At 40.9% G+C, this 21939-nt stretch overlaps 1 protein-coding gene across 32 annotated transcripts in view; it reads left to right on the top strand.

Moving 5' to 3' along the window:
* The window catches only part of NRXN3 (neurexin 3), a 1587373-nt gene that overhangs the window by 1515432 nt on the left and 50002 nt on the right, over window positions 1–21939 (top strand). For 27 of the 32 annotated variants that reach the window (XM_019646239.1, XM_019646221.1, XM_019646235.1 and 24 more), the window contains one exon: window positions 21019–21097. In XM_019646239.1, the coding sequence (XP_019501784.1) occupies window positions 21019–21097 (79 nt within the window). Of the gene's footprint in view, window positions 1–21018; window positions 21107–21939 lie in introns of all 32 variants that reach the window. The other 5 variants (XM_019646240.1, XM_019646237.1, XM_019646242.1 and 2 more) reach the window with 1 other exon arrangement.

The raw sequence follows: 21939 nt of genomic DNA on the forward strand, positions 1-21939 counted from the left end.
CGGAGAAAAGGCTTCTTTGGTGTTTCACAGTGTTTCATTCTATGCTGCCTCTGTGCTTTAAAGTAGTGTGATGTCTCCTTTACCTGCCTCATTGCAAGCGAAGCATCATGCAGGATGTGCTCACTGCGTAAGAAAAAACCTGCCTCATTCATAACCACCAGTAGCTAAGGATCTTTGGACTCCTTCCACAGCTTGAAAACTCTCCTGTCCCTTGAAAGCATCATGTACTGAGCTATAAGTATTGTGTTTTTATTTCCTAAAAGGACATATTTTAAACAAGTTGTCACTTAAAGAGAATGCTCAAGGAGACTTTAATACTAAAGGTAGAATACATTAAGGACCCCTCTCTCTGCTCTGTGGTAGCCACAAGCCAGATTCACATCCATGAATCATAAGTCTGTTACTCTTCCCCATGGTGTCATGGTGGAGGAGATCACAAGACCTGGGTTTGGTCCCATCTGGGTCACAACTAAGAGTATGACCTCTGACTACCTATGATAGGACTTTGCATCATATGTAAAAAAGTATTCTGAGAGTGAAATCCCTCCCTATACAAGTGAAAAGTCTAATTATTATAACCCCGTGACAATTTTTAGAACAACGTTGCCCATTTGATGGGGCTAGTGTCTGGAGTACCGTGACGAGTGATATTCATTTTGTCCATTCCAACATTCATTGAAATCTTTGGGGACATTAAAAAATTAATGACAGAGATTTGGTACATGATAGTGATTTTGTCATCTCTTGCATTAGAGCTCTAAAATCTTAATCAATAATGGTCGGAAACCTTTAGCCAATGGTATTATAGTTTCCAAGATATTGCCTAGGAGTGCTGAAGAACTGACTATCAGATATAATTTACAAGAGCTTGCAAACATATAAAGAAGAAAGAAATTGAATCCACTTAAACTTCGAGGGGAAAGCCCCTAGGATGTAATTATCTGAATTTGGATTATTTTCTGAGATTTATTCTCTCAAACAGTATGACAGTAGTAGGAGGTCTACCGTGACCCAGAGAGATAAGGATTATGGCCCCATGCACAGGACAGCACTGAGATTCAGCAGCTCCTCCTTGAAGTGTCCTCGTCAAGTCTCTGTGTGGTGTCCAATGTTCATTCTCTCACAGACTGGGCGAGATGAGGGAATTTGACTTCTCCAACCAGGTCCCTCTGCTGAGAATTGAAACAAGGGGACACATTACCACTCGCCTATCTTTCAGAAAAAATGACTGCTGTGATAGCATAAATGTCCCACAAGCTTTGGCTTGATGGAAGTGTGTTTTTAATGATACGATTTGGTTATCCAGCCCTCTGCGGATAGCTTGGCATATGTCTTATTATATTTAAACAGCGCTGACTGATAAAGTGAACATTAATTGGCAGTTAGTGACTAGGCTGCAGCTCTTTGTTACCCAGCCTTTCTGCTGGCTGATCATTAACTAGGAGGAAATGTCTGACCCAGAAGGTCATTACTGTTATTAAGTGTGGAGTGAAATTAAAATGCTCCAAAATGCATTTTTTATGAAACAGATGAGAATTTTAAGAAAATGAAGGAAGAAAAAAAAAAAGATAACTCAGTTACCAAGGAGTCCCTGTCTGTTTACATCCCCTCTTGTCCTGTCCCTTGAAGACCAAATAGTAATATTTATGGGGCAAGGGCTATGTTTCCAAAATCTCATTCTTTAATTTCTAGAAACTCGCTGTTTTGACATGCACTAAAAAGAAGAAATTTCAAATCATTGTTCAACCCCATCCAGAGAATGTAATTCCTAAAATTTTCAAAGGAAATCATTTTGTCTGGATGCCATGCAGTTTCTTAAACAGGCTTGGAGTGATTTTTTTAAACAATGAAAATGTGATTAAAAGTTTAGTTGTTGCATATATCATATTAGGTAAAATTATAATACTGTCATACATATCTTTAGAATTTCCTTCTGCATAGCAGTTTGTGTTTTATGAAATTGTGCTGATTAAGTCTTAGCACTCACTTTGCAAGGAAAGTGTGAATCCTTACTCCTCTTTTTGATTCATTCTATGACCTTTGAGATTTTGCCTCTTCAGTAATCTCCTCATGGCCCTTACAATGCAAAAAGAAAATAAAAATGATCTGACGGGCACTGTGAGTCTTGGCAATTAAAACTTCACATGGAAGTTGTCTCCTGGGAGAAAATATCACTCTCCCTTTTAATAAAAGAATACAATTAAACCCTCCCTGCAACCTCTCTCCTTCACATGTGTTAATGTCTTATGTAAAAGATGGAAATGGAATCTCATTAAGCCGAAAAACCAAAGCAAGAGCCAACAGCACCTCTACCCCTAACATGGTTATGAATTTAAATATCCCAGCCGTGGCCCTCACTGACTCTAAAAATAAAAAAATGGACAATCTGGTGTGCTCGTGCTTACTTCCCCGCTGTGTTAGTCCTGGGTTCAGTTCTATGCCCTTAGCATTATTGCGTTTGCTTTTCTTTCTTTGGTTGAATGATGCTATGTGTTTGGAGACACCAGTGTTTTAACTATGGTGCTTGGGATGCATAGACTAGAGAAAGCAATTGAGTTGTTTGAAAAAAAATCTTTCAATTAGGTTCAAAAGGTACTGGGTTTATTTTTGCACATTTTTTTTGTTGTTGTTGTTCCAAAGATTGGGACTTGATGTTAGAAGGTTCTTTTAGTCATTTTAAAAAGGAAATGTATCCCTGTATCAAATAGGACTGGAGGACCTGGGCTGCAATATCTGAAGGCAGGGACATCCAATCTCCCAAGATCCAGAAAATGTCTTCTCTAGTTGTATTTGTAGGTACTTTTAGTCGTGTTGCTTTTTTTCTTTCTTTCTTTCTTTTTTTTTTTTCTTGAACAGGTAAAGCTCAAATGAACACAGCATGATCCAGATGGTGTTTAAAGCTGCCCAGTTTCTTTGATGTAACTTTCTCTTCATAAAGTGTGTTCCAGCTGGGAGCCTACTGGGCTGTTAAAACTAACTTTGTCCCTTTTATGTTTTTGTTATTGTCACACACATACACGCACATGCATGCACATACGCAAACAGGCGCACAGACAGGCGTGAACGAGGCCACTCCTAATGTACAGCATTTAATCACTTCCGATGGGGCTGAAAGGAACTCTGCAGGGCTTCATTAACTGTCTCTCTGAGTAAACATTTTATTCAGTTGGAAGACAGAAAAACTCTGCAGGGTGAATTTCAAAACAGAGTAGACTCCTTACCCACAGATGGGAACCCTTTGTAAGGCTTCACCTTTCTCACAGAGGCCTGACTTAAGAGGTGGAAATGGGCATTCAATTCATCTCGGAAGTGTATGTAGTCATGTCCTCAGTCAGCTGTGTCCCCAGCAGTGAAAATTAGCTTGGAGTGACAGTTTTTTTAAATGCCTGCAACATGCATTCCTTCTGGGATTAAACAAATAACATGTGTCAGCATTTGTGTAAAAAGATCTCTTTGCACCATGAGTGTATATTTGACCTGGTGTGTTTGTCAACTCACAGAGGGGGTTTCTCTGGCGCCATCAACACCTCTTCTGTCTGTCTCCCTCTTTCTCCATGTATCTCTCATTCTCCCTTTCTCTCTCTCTCTCTCTCTCTCTCTCTCTCTCTCTCTCTCTCCCCCCCTCCCCTGCCCTCCCCCTGTGCATATGCACATATATATTTGTCCCCTATCCAGCGTCTCCATATTTGCATATTTGCTCTATGCTCAAACCAAACCAAATGAGCCCCTTACTCCCATTCCCTGCTTTTTACTTTCCTGCTTCCATGCATTCACTTGTGCCATTCACCTGGGCAATCTGTACCCACCTCTGCCTGTTAATATCCTATTTTCCAGTCAAAGCCAAGCCTAAAGACCATCTTCTCCATGCATTCCTTCCTGACATTCCAGTCAGAAGTTACTGCTCCTCCCTTAGAGTCCCCCTTTTCTTTTTCCTATTATTTAAGGACATTTATCCCAGACACTTACCTCCTTCGCTATAAGCTTCCTGAGGACTGGGGTCACTTCAGATGCCTTTTTGTTTTCCTGAAGGTGTTAGCTCAGGAAAGAGTGTTGAAGACTGTCTGGTGAGACAGCTTCCCTGGTGCAACTGGAATACCCCTGGAAACCACTGAACAGGAGTTTTCTCGGTGCACAGGGGTTTGTTCCTAGGCAAATGGAATGTATCACTTTGGCATCCTTAGCGTCATCTGCTAACCAATCTGTTTAAGTCTTTTAAAATTATTGGAACACTTTGATACTAGTTGATAAATAGCCGCTGCTGCAAGACCCCAAGAGTCCTCTACTTCCAGGGCCCCTGAGTCCCTCCCAACAGGATTCCTCTCTGTCTGCACCATAAAGCAGATTGAGGTCTGGGACAGCAGAAGCTTCTAGGACCCGGGTCCTGCACTGTGGCCACTCTGTTCTGGTTCATCAGTTCTCCTGCTGTGCTGATTGTTAAATACTGGCTGTTAAATGTTATATTACCCCCACCAATTTCATTCTTACAGCTAGAGTGACACCCACCGAGGACAGTTAAAGCCACACACACTTTAGCAGGTAGATGGGCCCTTCACCTCAACAGAGAAGAACTAGTGCTCTGAATAAGTACTGGGGATTCTTGAGCATTTTCACAATTTGGCTGCAAAAGTTAATGAAAGCGGGGCCCACGCTTAAAATACAGATTCAGCTATAGATATATCCTATGGTGTAAATAAAGTGATATAATATTTTCATAGAGGAGTAACTAGAGAATTCAATATCATTTTGACCTCTGTGTGCTGAGCAATTAGAAGCATATTAAAAACTATTTAAAATACAAGCATCCATTGCCTTTGCCTGTAAGATATTACTTATGTGATAAATTAAGAGTCCAGTTCAATGTGTTCCTGAGTATACAGCCTCTGAAGGTATTTAAAACCTAAAGTATATTTATTCTGCATTTAAAAATGTTTAGAGACTAGGACCATTTAAGTGCTCTCCCCCTGCAAGCATTAATGTGTGCGTCGAAAGGAAGAGGAGCAAAGGATGATAAACTGTGTTAACTGCACAATGTTCAAGTAAGATTTATCTAAGAAAGAACAGTCTAGTGCATTAATGTGAATATTCAAAGATAGATGTTTATCTTAATGGACTCAGAGGTACTTACAAACAGCATAATTGCTACAGTCATTTTACAGGGCATTTACTCAGCACCATTACACTTACTCTTTCTTTTATATAAAGAATTCTACTTAAAGGTTTAAGCAAGACAAGACTAATGTGACCAGAGAACCACAGGTAGGCGTGTCCTGGCCTCTGCTCAGCCAGGACTACTGGGCATGATGAGAGGCAAAACCCAAATCTCTTTTTGACATTTAGTGGGCTTTTTTTGCAAAAAGGTCTATTAAAATGTTAAACTGTCCCAATTTCCAAAATACCACATGATATTTCACTTACTTTAAACCTGTAGTTCTGCAAATAAGTAACTGACTCCCTGGTACATGGTTGTAGAATTTCAAGGTAAGCTGCTTATGAGCTGTGGGGACCAATGAGACATTTTGTTTCTTTTGTCTGGACCAATGAGACATTTTGTTTCTTTTGTCTGGACTAATGAGACATTTTGTATTTTTGTCAGGACCAATGAGACATTTAGTATCTTGGAAGCAAATATGTTCTTCCAAAGTAACCCCCTTTCTTGACAAACAGCTAATGAAAGTATTCTTTCCCCACACCTTCAAAGGTGAGAATTAATAATAATCCAACAAGCATGGGAAGTAATTCCCTTTCCATCCACTATCATTCCACTCTTCAAGCAGGACCCTTGCCTTGCCTGATTCTATTTAAAATCAATAGACATTTCAAGAACACCTTCTATCCATTTAAATATATATTGTGCACCCAAGCTCCGGTCCAGCACTGTCATAGTCCTGTGGATGATTTCCAACCAATAACACATAATGTCATAATATTAACAACACATCACAGAATAGCAATATCTCTGAGTTATGGTATTCATTTCAATCCACATAACAATCACATGAGACGGGAGTCATCATCTCAGACTTACAGTAGAGAAAAATGGAGTGCAGAGTGCTTGTGGTCACCCTGGACACCCACCCCAGGGGCAGAGCCATGTTTTCTGACCCCAAACACAACAATGTCCCCTTGATATTATAGTTGGCTCTAGATGAGGCCCTTTCCTTCCTTCAAGATGCAATCAAGTAGAAGGGAGATATAAGTCAGAATATAATAAGTACGTTAAGTGAGATTTGCAGGAAGTACTGAGTTGACATGCTATAGTATTTTATTTTCCAGCCATGGAGATCAGGTAAAAGCTGCATGAAAAGTGTGTTTTGGTTGGGCCCTAAAGGAGAATCTGTAGAATTTTACCAGGTACAAATTCACTTACAAAATCAAGTGCAAATACAGCTGGGGAGAGAGCAGTAGAAGCCAGAACACTGTCAGGATATTATAAGGCTTGTTCAGAGCATGGCAAACATTTATTAAATAGTTGGACTGTAGAGGTGCTTACAGGAGCAAATGGTAGAGAAAGATAGTGCTACAAAGTCACATTGGAACCCAGAGGTTCAGAATCTTGAATTTAAATAATAATAGTAATAATAATAATAATAATAAACCTGGACTTATTTGATAAGCAATGGGGTAAATTCGGACCAGTAGCAATGGCTCATTGAAAGCTTTGTTTTTATACTAGTGATACTTTCTAGGGCTCATTGAAGAGGGGTAAGTGGAGGGAGTTTGGTTATAGAATGTCAGGAGTCATCCAGGGCAGTAGGAAGGAGAAATAGAGCAACATTTTAGAGTGGGCTTCATGGGCTTGGCGCCTGGAGGTGTGGTGCTCAACAGGGCAGACTCAACGATGACCCTGAGGGTCTGGGCTTGTTCCTGGTGGGCGATGCCTCAAAAAGCAGAGGCAAGAAAGGTGGCAGGAAGAGGCGGAGATGACCCAGTCAGCCTGGCATGAGTTGATTGCAATACTTACAAATTACTTCGTGGAAACTATTTTCCCTTATTAAAGCAAAACTGTTTCTCCCTGCTTACCCAACCCTAACATGATCTTTCCCGTTTTCAACTCCTTTTGGGACTTTCACCTGGGCCACAGAATTGCTAGATGAGAGTATTGAAATGACTGTGGACATTTCCAAGTCCCACTTGGATACTATTAAAATGCTACTTGGTGAACAGATGGGCACCAGCGGCAGAGACCACTTGTGCAGTGCCTTGCATCAACTCTGTTTCTGGTTGCTCTCTATGCATTGCTCTCTCTACAATTACAGTGGTTTTCATCCTTTAGTAACAGAACTTGACCTGCAGTGACTGAAGAAGGGATACATTTTCTCACTTAACAAGAACTCAGGAGTCCGGAAAGTAGAACTCTGTTTGTTTGGGCTTATATCATGTATTTGACAAGATCAGAGTCAGCTTCTCAGGCCTTTTCTTGGCCTTTCCTTCTGACTTGCCATCTTGTGGTCCTAAGATAGCTGCCGCAGCACCAAATGTCCCATCCAAACCAGGGAAGAAGGGGAAGTACTTGGACCAGCCAAGTCATCCTCTTCCATCAGGAACAGACCAAACATTTCCAGAACCTTTCGCAGACTTCCTCATGCATCATTTTGTCCGGATCAACGCCACCTGGCCACCTCTAGTTGCAAAGGATGCTTGGTTAGTCTGGTCACATTGCGAGCCCTAGCACCAAGGGGGATTAGAATGGATATTGACAGCGTCTCTTCACATTTGCCTTTCCTGCTACACCGGAAAAACTTGGAAGGCAGGGACGATGTTGCAGCAGGCCCTACACCCATTGTGCCATGCCCTTGCCTCACCTAGCACTTGGCCGGATGTAGAGGGGTCTGGGATAGGATCTGCTTGAGAAACCAATCCTTGCCTAGTGTACTGAGCACCTTCTTTTGTCTTTGGTTCCTCTGAGCAGCCTTATGAATGTAGGAGCTTCAGGAGGTATGTTAGCGGGGCTCTTTTTCAGCACCTCTCAAAAAAAAATAAAAGCAGGAGACAGACTACATGCTGAGAGGAAATCTAAGCTGCTGTAAAAATAGAATGGGGCTCGAGTGCATTCTTCAGTAATGAATGCATAAAAAGAAGCTTCTTAAATTATGAATGTGGCTTCTCTTGTTTATTGCCCAGTAATTCTGTTTTATTGATTTCTGTTTATTTCCAATCACCTAGAATGAGAGACTGTGTTGCTTAGAGATCTTGATCCCTAAAAGATTGTCATTAAAACTACTCGGCTGCATTTAGTTGTTTATTTTTTGCTCAAAGTGATTGAATCAATACAAATACAAACAAAACATTTTTCTTTTTCTTTGCTCCCTAGAAGGCTAGGGAAAAAAATACAGTAAAGCTAAGTGAAGATGCTAGGATAAAAAAAAAAGTTTCAGCAAATGACATATTGATTTCTTTCAAAGAGGCATAGTGTAAATTAAAAATATTCTTCTGACACAGTTTTTAAAGATGCCACCAACTCTGCAGAATTGGTGACTTTCCCTTCTAAGGAGGTCAGTTTGGAAGGGCAGCCCCCGTTTCCCAAGATCAGCCTCCCACAGTTCTGAGAGGCAAATCTGCCCCACAGGCAATGCTAGGAAATGTTGCTTCTTGGTTCTGTATGATCTGTTCTCACTTTTCTCTTTGCCGTCCACCATACTACCTCTGTATGATTAAGGACTGTAAATTTTTCAGAAACTTTTACAATCACAATTCTTTTTTTTTTTTAACTTTATTGGCAAACAGTATGTTTCTCCCAGGACCCATCAGCTCCAAGTCAAGTCATTGTCTTCAATCTAGTTGTGGAGGGCACAGCTCCCTGGCCCATGTGGGAATCGAACCAGCAACCTTGGTGTTATGAGCCTACGCTCTCATTACCTGAGCTAACCGGTCTCCCACAATTCCTTTTTAAAGTAGTTACATTGAAACTCTTCTCAGAATTGGAAAGAAGTGGGAATAAACAAGGGCCTTATTATGGGATATTCTCTAGAATGTTATGCAACAGTGGTCTAGGCAGATAGAGAGGGAAGTGGGGGGTGCGGGCACGGCAGTAGAAGAGCCGTACCAGTACAGAAGCTGAGGGTACTCTTCCTCTTAAAGTATCCTTAAGAGAATAAAGGTAGTTAAGACCCACAGCCATGAGGCCAAGACGGAAGCACAAGGGACTCAGTTTCAGGAGCATAAACTATTTGTCATAATTTGAGTTTCTGAAAACCATATCAGACTCCCTTTGACCTGTTTAAAAACATTTTGCAGAACTGTTCTCAGGAGCAACTACATAATTTGTGGGAGCCAGTGCAAAGTAAAACTAAGCGGCCCCGTGTTCAAAGACCAGGAAAATAAGTGATGTTAAGGGTCCCCAAGTAGCAAGCTTTTTCCTTACTTCTAGTCTCTCAACTTGTCATGGCATTTTGTTTTGTTTTGTTTTGTTTTTTTAATTTGCTATTTAATGCCATGTAAAGAAAAGCTACGTTTTTAAATTATTAGCATGAACATTCCCATTCATCTTTATATTGTGTAACACCAGTTTTAAATGCAAATATAAGAACATGCAACTTGAATTCAGTATCACTGAAATAACACAACTGGCATTTCATGGCTCATACATGCCACTGTATTTTCTTCTCACCAGGAGCGCGGAAACACTGCACAAAACTAACTCCCCTGTCTTTATTTCACTTCTTGATACATGTACCTTCTACCAGCACCCTCTAACTTCAACTTACTGGTGAATAAGGGAGTGCTGACAGGGAAAAGGTCTCTGAGTTGCCCTCTCTTTCTCTTTCTATGTCACTGCTCTTAGTGTAAGTGGATGGCTAATGCAGAGAAGGAAGAAAGGATGTGATAGGTTTCCTTGGTTGTTCATGTTTCTTAGAACATCCTTGCCTGCTCTCTGCTTTCTGAGCAACTTCTGGTTCAAAGTAAATGTAACACACTCACCCTTATGTTTATTTCAGAAGACATGACATGATGCCCTAGAAGATGGGCATGCAAAGGAGGTCAGCTTTGGACTGAGAATTTATCCCTAGTCACTCTTGTCTAAAAGAAAATACCAACCTCCCAGGAAGAGAGATTGGAGGTTGCATTCAAATACATCTATTTGGTTCTTCTTACTCCCATACATGGTGGGTCCTCAGAATCCTGGGTTTCTGGGGCATCGGAAATTCTGCACATAGATGTAGTGGCAAGGAACATGGGTAGACACACATTGCATGCAACTCATCTGCTTATCCCCATGCTCCATTGTGTCATTGAACTTCACTTACAAAACACAAGTTCAAAACTAAAATGGTTAAGAATTTCAAGATGGTGAGAGCGGAGCATTAAACTTGATGCAAGGCCCTTCTAAGCACAGAAACCTGTGTGATTGCTTAGGTCACATGCCTGGGATTGTACCTGCTGCATTTCCAACACCCACTGTCAGTGAATCAGTGCTGTTGCTTATAAGCGAGGACAGGGAAAATTGCTAGCCTTCTCTTCAGAAATGAGAAATAAATAGTCTTGTTCCTTCTCACCTAAAAGTTTTATTTTGTTTGCTTTTGCAAATTGTTTTGAATCACCATCTAAGATGAGGTTATCTCTTTAAGGCTAGTTGCTGCCTGGGAATGAGGAAGCGATGACTGGAGGCTGAATCCATCCAGGTTCCTGAACACTAACTGAAAACGTTCTCTAACTTGGGACCTATAATGCCAGTCAAAGAGCTTTGTTTGACTTCATCCCTCAGTCTATCCCTGTAGGAGATTGATGTTGTCTTCGACACATGAGTAATTAGGGATAAATTCTCAATCCAAAGCCCAAATCCTTTGCACTTTCCCTCTCTTGGGGTTTGAAATCATGTTCAATTGGCCCATATTGTTCTCTCATAGCTCTGACTCAGACTCACTCACAGCAGATCAGCTGTAACTCCCTCAGAATTTTATTAAATCATGTCAAGTGCACAAACCTTGCTTTAACTGCTGCTGTTGCTCTGACACCTATGCCTGACTTTTCTAATATTACATTACATGGCTGAGTGGGAGGTATTCTTTTCAGGGTAATAAGGAAATGGCAACCTTGTCTTTTTATCGGTTGTATTTTCCATTCAACTCATAGCATTTGATTGTCCTGGGTACATGTCCTGTGTCACATATTAAGTTCTAGGTTGTCTCATATGCTCTTTTCCTTCTTGCCTTCACTCCGCAATGCCTTGAGTTTGCATTTGCTTCTTCTTTACTAAGCATGAACCTCAGCCATGCTTAGTTTTTCAAGGTGGTTGTTCTCAACTCCTTTCTACATCAGCAGACCTGACAGATATTCACATCCATTGCACACTCTTTTTGGTAAAAGTGACCTATAAACAAAATAAATATAAGGTTATGTTGGATTCCTAATATTTTGCTGTTCTCGCACGCCTTTTCTGCTCATCTGGCATATCTGGATTCATTTGCGAGACCAAAGATCGAGAACAACTGTTTTTTTGCTCTGAATTGGTAGCTTACCTTACATCTTTTCTCAGAGTTGCTGACCAATATCCAGGACTCGTTTATCCTGCCACTCCTTTTATCCTCTTAATATTTTGGTCTTATTAAATCTTCTGAGCTGTACTGCTAACCTGTCAGGAAGGGCTGTTTCTCCTGTTTAGGATGGTAAGGTTAAACCACAAAATAGAGGGCCAAAAGGAAGACCATCTCACAAAGAAATGTGATTCTATTTTTCCCCTTTTTGCAAAAAGCCATCTCTTCTTCATCCTGAATGATCAAGCAAGAAAAAACATGGAGAAATGAATCATATCAACATTTTTAGCTCAAAAAAAAAATTGGTGCTCTCCATAATGAAGACTTTTGTTCAGGATTTTAACAGCCATTAACTGATACCTACATCACTACTTGGGAGTCACATTAATATTTGGCCTTGGTCACTTACCAAGTGACCACTCCCCTTAAAAACTGAGGCTTCATTTTAGTAATAATATTAAAATAAAGAGCTCATTTAGAAAGGAAGTACCAATTCAAGGAGAAAAACAAAGAAGGAAGGAAAGAAGGCAAGTAGGTAAGCAAACAAGAAAGAAAAGTAGGTCTTTAGAGCTTTGGCTAAATTTTTGGCATCCCTTTGTAATGGTTAGACCCTAAGTCCTCAAAACAAGGTTTGTGGTGAATACCAAAAGAGTGTACAGCCTTTCTGATTGGCGGTCCAGGAGAGGATGACACCAATAAGAAAAATGGCCATTAGAGCCAGACCTTATGTGATCAATAGGTGCGGGATCTGTATTTATAGAGATGGTGTGCGGTTTGGTGGGCGTTTTTTTTTGTATGTGTGTTTTTCCCCTGCCTCCTAAATAATATGTAATTTCTCCAGGCCAAGAAATAAATTGAAAGGATTTAGAGGGATTTGCTTATCAGTGGAACACCACAGAGCATTACATTCCTCCTGCTTTTGGGAAGGGACATTGAAGTTTGGTTAATCTTCTGTGGTTCAATACTCCTCTTCCCTCTGTCAGGCTGCCTGAACAACAGATAGTTTAATCCCCCTCTACCCACTCTCTTCTGCCTCCTCCCACCCCTCTCTCTTGATCCACCCTTCCTTTTTTGTACAGATGGAAGAAACATCTTAAAAGTGGAAGGAAAAGGGGGGGGGGAGATGCCTAACCACATTTATTTGTATAACCCTAGAAGACCTTAAGGGTAAAAAAAAAAGGACCCCAGCCCTTGGCACAAACTTTGGCTAAGCTTAGCTTGGTCTTTCTACTGTTAATTAAATCTTGAGGCTGCAAAGGAATTTCCTTAAAGGTTAATTCATTAGCAAAGGTTATTCTCAATCATGTCATTCTTTATCCTGCTCCAGTATATGCTCTGCAGAAAAGAAGAGGCAGAATGTGGAAGCTATTGAGAGTGGGCAGAGTTTAATGGGGAGTTGTCGATACCATTTGCTTGGATCCCTATATAAACCGCTACCTTTTTATTTTTATGTATTTTGTTATTTTTTTTTCTCTTTTAAAGATTTTTATTGGGGAATTGGGGAGGGGAACATTGTGTTTCTTCCAGGTCGTATCAGCTCTAAGTCAAGTTGTTGTCCTTCAATCTTAGTTGTGGAGGGCACAAGCTCAGCTCCAAGTCCAGTCACCGCTTTTCAATCTAGTTGGTGGCGGGCGATGGGGGGGGGCGTTGGGGAGGGGTGCGTAGTCCACCATCCCATGTGGCAGTCGAACCGGCAACCTTGCTGCTAAGAGCACACACTCTCAACAGCTCAGAGGCAGCTCAGCTTGGGCACAGCTCACTGGCCCTTGTGGGAATCGAACCGGCGACCCTGTTGCTCAGAGCTCATGCTCTTAACCAACTGAGCCACTTGGCCAACCCCATAAACTGCTATCTTTAATGGCAATAGATAAATAATCAGTTTTTGTTACAGTGGGTGCCACTTTAAGTTTTTGCAGCTGATTGTTTAGCCGCTGATCAGTGTTTTCTAGTTTGGCCTGGCTCAAACCCCAGTAGTGTATGAAATCCTTGAGGACCAGGACTGGGTCTGCCTAACTCTCAACACAGTGATTGGTACATCACAGGCAGTTAAAAGACATTCATTGAGAAAAGACTGATTGAATGAGTAAATACATGCATAAATAAAATCATATATCCAGAACAATGTTTTTTGTTTGTTTTTTGATGTTCATTTTTCTTAGAGAGCTCTGTTCCAGTTAACTAAGATACTACTGAATGCAGTATCTTTAACCCAGGACAATTCTCTAAGACTGTCTCATTCCATAGAAATATGGACAAAGTAAAATATGTATGCAGTCATACCTGGCTTGGCAAGTGATTACCTCCAGAAACAGGTAGAAGTGGAAAAGAGGCAGAAGTATTATCTTGAAAAACCATGATGACATGAACCTCAGAAGACGGTTTTAAAATCCACAGGGTGTTGTTCCTATAAAGAGACTTAGATACATAGAGGTAGGATGCAAAGGGAACTCAGAAAGCATCTTAACCAGACAAGACCTTTGCCTCTGTCTCCATTGTTCACAACCTGCCTTACAGTACGCCCCTGTCTTTTATACTGAGGATGAATTACAATCATTTGTTTTCATTTTCTCCTGATCGTATTAGTTGCTTCTTCGGAAGGTGATTGTAAAGGGGATGTTCAGAATAAAATGAGGTATAGATAATCACTTTCATATCATCTTAACCGTGTTTTAAGGTTGTTTACTGTATTGGGTTTGAGTTGGATGAAGTGATGATGTTTGTTGGGGCAGGGGTGAGATGACCACTTCTATCTAAGCAGCTTGTCCAAGTTCCAGGATTTTTCTATCTTTGGGTTGGTCTAAAAATAATCCAGTTCTCTCTCTTTCTTTCTCTCTCTCCCTGTCTCTCTCTCTCTCTCTCTCTCTCTCTCTCTCTCTCTCGTGTGTGTGGTGATGGTTGTGGTGGAAGAGGAAGTTATTAGCATTGATCAAAGATGGGACTTTGCAATGGCAAGAATTTAAATGAAGAAAAGCCTAATAGATAAATTTAAATTGAAATGGTCAAACTTTTCAAAACTCATTAAAGGATACTGATTTACCTAGAGTCCGTGGGCTCTTATTTAATTAAAAGTATCTCGTGCATCCTTTGTTTACCTAGAGAACAAGACTCATAATGAACCAGGGTAAGACCTCCCTCATATGAGATACTTAAAACGCCAACTCCATCTCAGAACAGAAGTGCAGAGGGGAAAAACGAAAACCCCAAGCACTTGAAGGAATTTAATTCTTTTTAGCATGAAACAGCTGCAGAGATATATGCCTGTTTCTGTGGGATTTCAGAACATTTATTGGCCTTTCTGTCTTCCTTTTTCACTGGAAGAAAGGCGATCATCACTCTAGCGTGTGTTACTTATAATTTCATAAAGGTTCCGTGGTAGAACTTACTGTATCTTGTGTTTAATCTCGGTCAAATCGCCACGCTTCCAAGGGGCTGGGATAGAGAAAAATGATGACCCCTCCACATGATTAGCCTATTCTTGGTATAAGATAAAAGCTCAAGGATGAAATTTGAAGTTACAAATAGGCACATGGGCAGTACAGAGGCGACATGGTGAAGCCACCTTGAGCTGTTCTGATCACAGCAGCAGACATTTTTCTCAACCAAGTAACAGATAGCCATGAAGGATGATGTGGAACTGTCTCTGTGCTGAGATGGGGCAGAGCGCCTGGGAGTAAATAATTAGAAGCACGTGATTATAGAAACAATAACTCATTGGAGGAAAATGAGAAACCAGGTTTGTGAAACTGAGGGAATTGGAAGGTAAATTTGCCTATAAATTTACCTGGGGGGGCCAAGTTTTGAGCTTTCTTCTGTCCCAGTTTATTCTGAGGTAATTTCAATAAACATTGGTAAGAGGGGGGAAAAAGGAATAGAGATGTCATAAACATTCTTTCAGGGAAGGAATAAAGAGGGTTCCTGACAAACAGATATTTTATTGAAAGTTATTATAATATCTATCTTTAGTTTTATGATTTTTAATACAGAACCAAGTCATTTCAACATGTGAATTAAAACTATGAAATACATATTTTAAACTAGGGGAGTGTGAATTATTATTTTTAATATAGGACTTGGTAAATATATAGGAGCAGAAGAATATTTTCCTCCTCTTGGGAAAACAAAGTAAGGTCTTTAATCTGCCCTGTGGAAAAATGGTGCAGTCAGAGCCATGTACTTTCTGAAGTCTTGTGTATTAGCTTCCAAAGGAAATGCATCAGGTGACATGATGAGCTGTGGGCAGGGGAAGAAAGAGAGAAGTCTGATAGGGCAGGAGATTAAATTCCTGCTCCTTATCCAAGTTTTCAGGAACAACACGATAATTCGAGTAGCTGCCCAACAGTCAGTCCAGTACATCCCTTCACCCCCGTCATCCTGTGCTACTCATGGCTACACAAATAAACTCTGCTTTTTCATACCTCGGAGCCTTTGCAAGAATGATGCTTTTACCTAGAATGCCCTTTTTCTCCTGCCCACAGCACCCAGCTTTCTCCTGCTGCATTATTGCCTGTCCTGGAGGGCTCATGGTCCCTGTCCCCTCTGCCTGGGGGCAGCTCTGCTCCCCTGCTGTTTGCTCCCTGAGCACCTCACGGCTCTACTTGTCATAGCAATCGGGTTACTATGCTGAGTTTGCCTGTTCACTTGGGTGTCTCTTCAGACACTGTGAATTCCCAGAGAAGAGGAATTGTGCTCTGTCACTTTATCCCTTATACCTGTTGTGGTGCTTGGTACATAGGTGTTCAATGAATATTTATTCAAGTACTAAAGGAACGAAGGAATGAACAAAACACTTTGATGCTATAGTTATATATCGCTGATGGTGAATCTAGTAGCCCAGCTGCTATCAAATTATATGGTTTGGGGTGGTCATAGGTATTTTATTCTTCTTTGAATGACTTATAATGTTGGTATTTGACATATGGGAACCATAAGATGCAATTACTTTGAGCTTAACCATTGGGAATTATGAGAGCTTTCAGCAAACAATCATAATGAGGGAAAAAATGTAAAGATGACATGGAAGTCTTCTTGATGAACAGACATAACTGTACAATTAGAAGTTTCCTAAAGCAATACTGTTACTTGAAGGAGAATGGATGGTGGACCATTGAATATGGCAGATGTTACTCTAAATGTCTCCACCCTTGGTTATCCTGAGTACTGAAAGGGATAATGTATGTTAGCTGCTTAGTACAAAGCCTGCATATAGCAAGTGTTTAATACATGGTAAATGTTATTAATGGGCATGATTCTAGATAGTTCAGATATCTTTATTCTCAAGAGTACTAACTGCACTTTTTTCCTAAGGAATTGGGAGTAATTATGAAAAGTGATTGTGATTTGGAGAAAATACACACACACACACACACACACACACAGCCAAGGTTACTACCTTTTATTTAAAGACAAAAGGCCATAGCTTTGTTCTTCTCATAATAATTGTATCCTGGGTCTCCATTCTGTCTGAATCTGCAACATTAAACCAGCCATGGGAATCAATAGCCAAAGAAGTGTACCTTTTCCTCCAAGGTTCAGAGTCAGACCCTGCATGTACTTACGTTTGAGGAAAGACACACACAAGAAAACTAAAATCTACTAAAAGAAAGCCTTGGGTTTTCTGAGGGTAATTTAGAATCAAACTGCCCTTACTTTCGGATGTGATGCTAAGCGCATATCATCCAAAACCTTGGTTTGTAATTGTTGAGTCTGTGTAGATGGCAGGGACAAAAAAAGAAAAAAGAAAAGAAAGAAAAAGAAAAAGAAAAGAAAAAGTCCCTAAATATAGTGACATTAATCCTGAGTCCTTTGCAAATCAAAGCCTGCTCCCCCTGACAGAACAAGTTTTTCTGAACCTATGCAGTGTTCTGTGGCAGGCATAGTGTGTCGAACGCCAGTTTCTCCAGATAAACAAACATTGGTTACAGTGTTTGGGCCAGAAGGGGGCTGAGATGCTGGTAATTGCTTTGGGAGTTTCATTGGCTGTGGCTGTAAATGGTGATGATGAAGTTTGAGGGAAAGAAAAGAACCTGAATTCACAGAAGACCCCCAGAAAACCTGGACTCAGAGCCGTTGGAAACAGATCATCTTTCAATTATTTTTTAAGCTCCTGGCATCTCCGTGAGTATATTTTTTCTTGATCACTCCTCATGGCAGATGCATTGCTGGTACTGATTGACTGGTCTATTGACTGAGTGAGTGAGTTTCTGCTCATATTTATTGAGCAGACACCAGATGCCAGAAACAGAGCATCACTTTTCACATTGCATTGAAATCCCATACCTGGTCGATGACAAGACTCTCTGTTTCTCCCAATTCACAGATAAAAAACTGGAGTCTTGGAGAGGGGAAGTGACTTGTTCCCCCAGATTTCCAGTGGAAAGGGTAGGGGCTGGGATTCACGGCTGTGCTCTGACGAGAGCAGGCTTGCTCTTACCACATTCTGCTGGTCTGCCACTCATGGAACCTCCTTCCAATCTAGCCACCATTTACAAGAGCTCCTGGGAAAAGGTGTTTCTGCTGCCCAGGAGGAACATTGTTTTTATCCATATTTATATGGGAGATCAGCAGACAACAAATCTCTGGGAAGTGAGGCACAAGAACGGTGCACTGGGGAGAGAGGGGTAAGACCATGGAAGAGCATACGATTCGGGTCTGCAGTGGGAGTGAGGGGCCCATTTGTGGGCAGCAGTTGAGGTGGCACCAGGAAAGGAGCTTGAGGCTCTGGACAGTGTCACCCACACCACAGGGGAGAGAACCTGTGTCGAATCAGGCAGTGGGGGAAGCTGAGAGGAATATAGTAAATATCCTTTCAACCCCAGAGTCTAGCACTTTTCTTTAAAAAATCACTTTACGTCACTCCTTTGGCCAATACAAATTAAGATAAATGTCTTAGAATTAAGTTACAGCTCCCACCAATATTACGTTAATGCCTCTTTTGGTTTCTATCGGAGTTGTGCGTTGATTTCATACATTTGCTCACTGAGCTTTTTATGGCCTGCTTTTCCGTTCCTGAGACGAACGCACTGGATTTTCATTAACTCACCAGGTTTCACACATTTCTAGGGACCAAAGCTAGTTAAGCAGTACATGGGCCATTCTGCAAGGTCCTTATAATCAAGTCACCAACAATTAATTTCCAATTGATTATATACTTTAGAAGTATATTCTCAGCCTCTCTTTCATTATGAACCTCTAAGGAGTTGTTTTTAGACATTTTTCCCCCTAATTGAGCTTATGCCATAAAATTTTAATAACACAGATATACTGTCTATTCATTTAAGGACTGTGGACTTTTGGTAGGTCATAAACCCTTGTGATATCTAAGATCTGCTCCCTGCGCCCAAACCAATTGTTGCTGCCTTAGCGGGAGGTATCGCCCCCACAGCCAATGCATGCTTTAGCCCTAGTGAACAGTGATGGTGGCCCTTCCAAAAATGGTGTTTCCTTCTTATGATTGCCTTGTACACGTGTACAGTTAGCGTGTATTCCCTCGCCACCTCCCTTCCCTAAATAACTGGATAAGTGGATCTGCAGCAGGCCCCGTCACAGCAAGAAACTCCAGGGACCAGGCTCACCATTTCTCCAACCGGAATGATGGTATGGCAGGATCCCACTGCCAGCGTCAGTTGCTGAAACTGAAAGGCACACTCCGGTAATGTCTAATTGAAAAAAATGGATGTTTGAAAATTCTTTAAGGAGGAGCAGGGGCTGACGCATCTCCCTGTCAGATGCAGAATAAAGATCAATAATGCAGTGGAAGGCATCTTGCAGCCACTGTCAGTTACGTGGAATCAGTTACCTAGTGCGGTTTTTCTACTCTACTGTTCTTCACTGTGTCTGCTAAGCCTGTGCCTAGTACATCTATTTCACAAAGGATGTTGTCTGAAAATGCTAATCTATGGGTTGTCATATGTGTTCATTTGCTAAGGCCGCCATAACAAAGTACCACAGGCTGGGCGGCTTAAACAACAGATCTTTATTTTCTCATAGTTCCGGGATCTAGAAGTCCAAGGTTAAGGGGTCAGCTGAATCAGTTTGTTCTGAGGCCTCTCTCCTTGGCTTTTCAATGGCTATGTCCTCCCTGTGCCTTCACAGGGTCACCCCTCTCAATGTCTGTGTCCTCTTTTTATAAGGACACCAGTTGTATTGGATTAGACTTACCCTATAATGACCTCATTTTAACTTTGTGATCTCTTTAACAACCTTTTCTCCAAATATCAGTCACATTCTGAGGTGTGGGAGTTAGAACACCCACATATGAATTTTTTTAGGGGGACGGCGGGGAGACACAAATCAGTTCATAACATCATGTAAGAAATGCAGACATCAACTAAAATGTATTTGTTCAGATCCCCACTATGGTTCTTACTAGCTGTGTGTCCTTCAGAAACTTACTTAACCTCTCTGACCTTCAGTTCTCTTTAAAAGTATAATAATTATCCCTATCCCAAAGGACTGTTGTGTGACTTATGTCTAATTAATTAATAATAACTATAACTCATAAGTATATAAACATGTCTAGCACAGCATCTGGCTTGTAATTGCTTTTTCATTTGAAGATGGATTCAGACTTCAATGCATTGGGAATAAGACCAATCAATCAGTAAGGTACTCTATATATTGAGTTCCCTTACACAGATAGTAGGACAAAAGTTTGTTTCTCATATAAGACCTGTACTTATTAACTAATGAAGTCAGCAGTATATGTTGTGCATGCAGTATGCACCAGGAACATAAAGTAGTCTTCTCATCTACTGTGGAGCAAGGGAACTTCTTACCGCCCTTACCCGTAGCCCCCATATATTTCTTGCAGCAGACTCCCTGGCATTGAGGAGTTTTTATAGGCTTCAATAGAAAAAAAGAAGTCGCCTCAAGTTGAATTACTACCGCTGCAGCCAAAATGTTTTCTGCCCTCCACAAATAGCTTACCTGTGTCCAGAGGCTGTCATGTGGTAGCTCTCTGCTGGTCCACATTACTAATTCAGCTAATTGCAGCAATTACGTGAAGAAATCGCTGCTAGCGAGAGAAGCCATTACTCTATTCCTGAACAGACTGCATTCCACAACGTTCATTAATTATGCCAGCCTATAGATTCACAACCACCAAATCATACACTTGAGAGCACACACCATATGCATTTAAACCCCTCTCAAAGCTGCAGTGCATTCCTTTGCTGGCTTGCACTCTTGTATTGCCCACCATTTGCAGTAGACCTTTTCCTGCCCTCAAAATTGAAATGAAAAGTCAGAATCGAGGCAGACTGCAGAATGAGATTGGAATGGGATAGGCTTGAGCTTCCTAGAACCACTTTGGGTCACTCAGCTCCACATATAAGATCCACACAGACTGTCTGGACCCAGAGCTACCTGCAGCTACACAGGAGTTAAAAATCCTCCATCCTATAGCATGCTCTCTTGAGAGAAGAGAAATAGTGGTCATGATGGAGGCAAGATACTATGATAAGTCTTTTATGCTTTTGTTCATTGGTTTCCTTACGTCTCTCTCCTCTCTCTTCCCCCTACCCCGTTATTTTTCCTTTCACATGCACAGCCAACGTCAGATGACCTTGTATCATCTGCTGAATGTTCAAGCGATGATGAAGACTTTGTTGAATGTGAGCCGAGTACAGGTAGGTTAGGTCAGTCTTGTTTTGCTTGCTTTACTTTTTTCATTTGCAAAAAACAATACATACATATATGTGACTATACATGTGTTTTATATATATTATAGTGTGTTAATGTGTGATTCTATATATGTATAAGCATACATATATAAATATTACTATATAATCAAAAGCATCAAATCCCATGGAAGGAGTAACAAGATCCCGGGGAAATTTAAAGTGGGTTCCTCGATAGCTAAAGACAAATCCATGGTATCCGACCTAACTCTGAGGAATCGGACACCCAGATGAACCAACCGGAACAGTAAATGCATAGCAGCCAGTGGCAGCTATGAAATTGACAGGGGGCGGGGCCATGAAGAGGCCTGTATTGCGATGACATCAAAAAGCATGAACCCAAAATGGAGCCATAAAGACCATTTAAACCTCATGAGTTATTCTGAGCCTAAGTGCAAACAAAACAAAACCCAAACCCAAAACTAAACAACAACAACACCAAAAAAAAGAGCCATTTTCCATGGGATTTTTAACAGCAGTTAACATGGTATTATATTTATACTAATTTTGTTCATTGTGTGTTTAGAGAATTTGTGCAGCAATATGGCAGAGTAAACACAAAATTAGTACTGAGCCATGCCATGTCAACAGCTGAGATGCTTCAAAATGTATCTATGCTGTGCTGAAGTTGCAAGGACTTTGGCAGTTAGAAGCTTCAGTGTGTTCCCCATTTGCACCCAGATACATTTTGATCTCTTTATGGTCTTTCTTTATAGTAAGCTCTATATGATATAGTGTCCAGCAGGCAACGGCAGTCCTGATTATTTCCTACCAACTTTCCCAAGTCATCC

The sequence above is a fragment of the Hipposideros armiger genome, unplaced genomic scaffold, assembly GCF_001890085.2.
Source record: "Hipposideros armiger isolate ML-2016 unplaced genomic scaffold, ASM189008v1 scaffold_99, whole genome shotgun sequence".
Classification (NCBI taxonomy): Eukaryota; Metazoa; Chordata; class Mammalia; order Chiroptera; family Hipposideridae; genus Hipposideros; species Hipposideros armiger.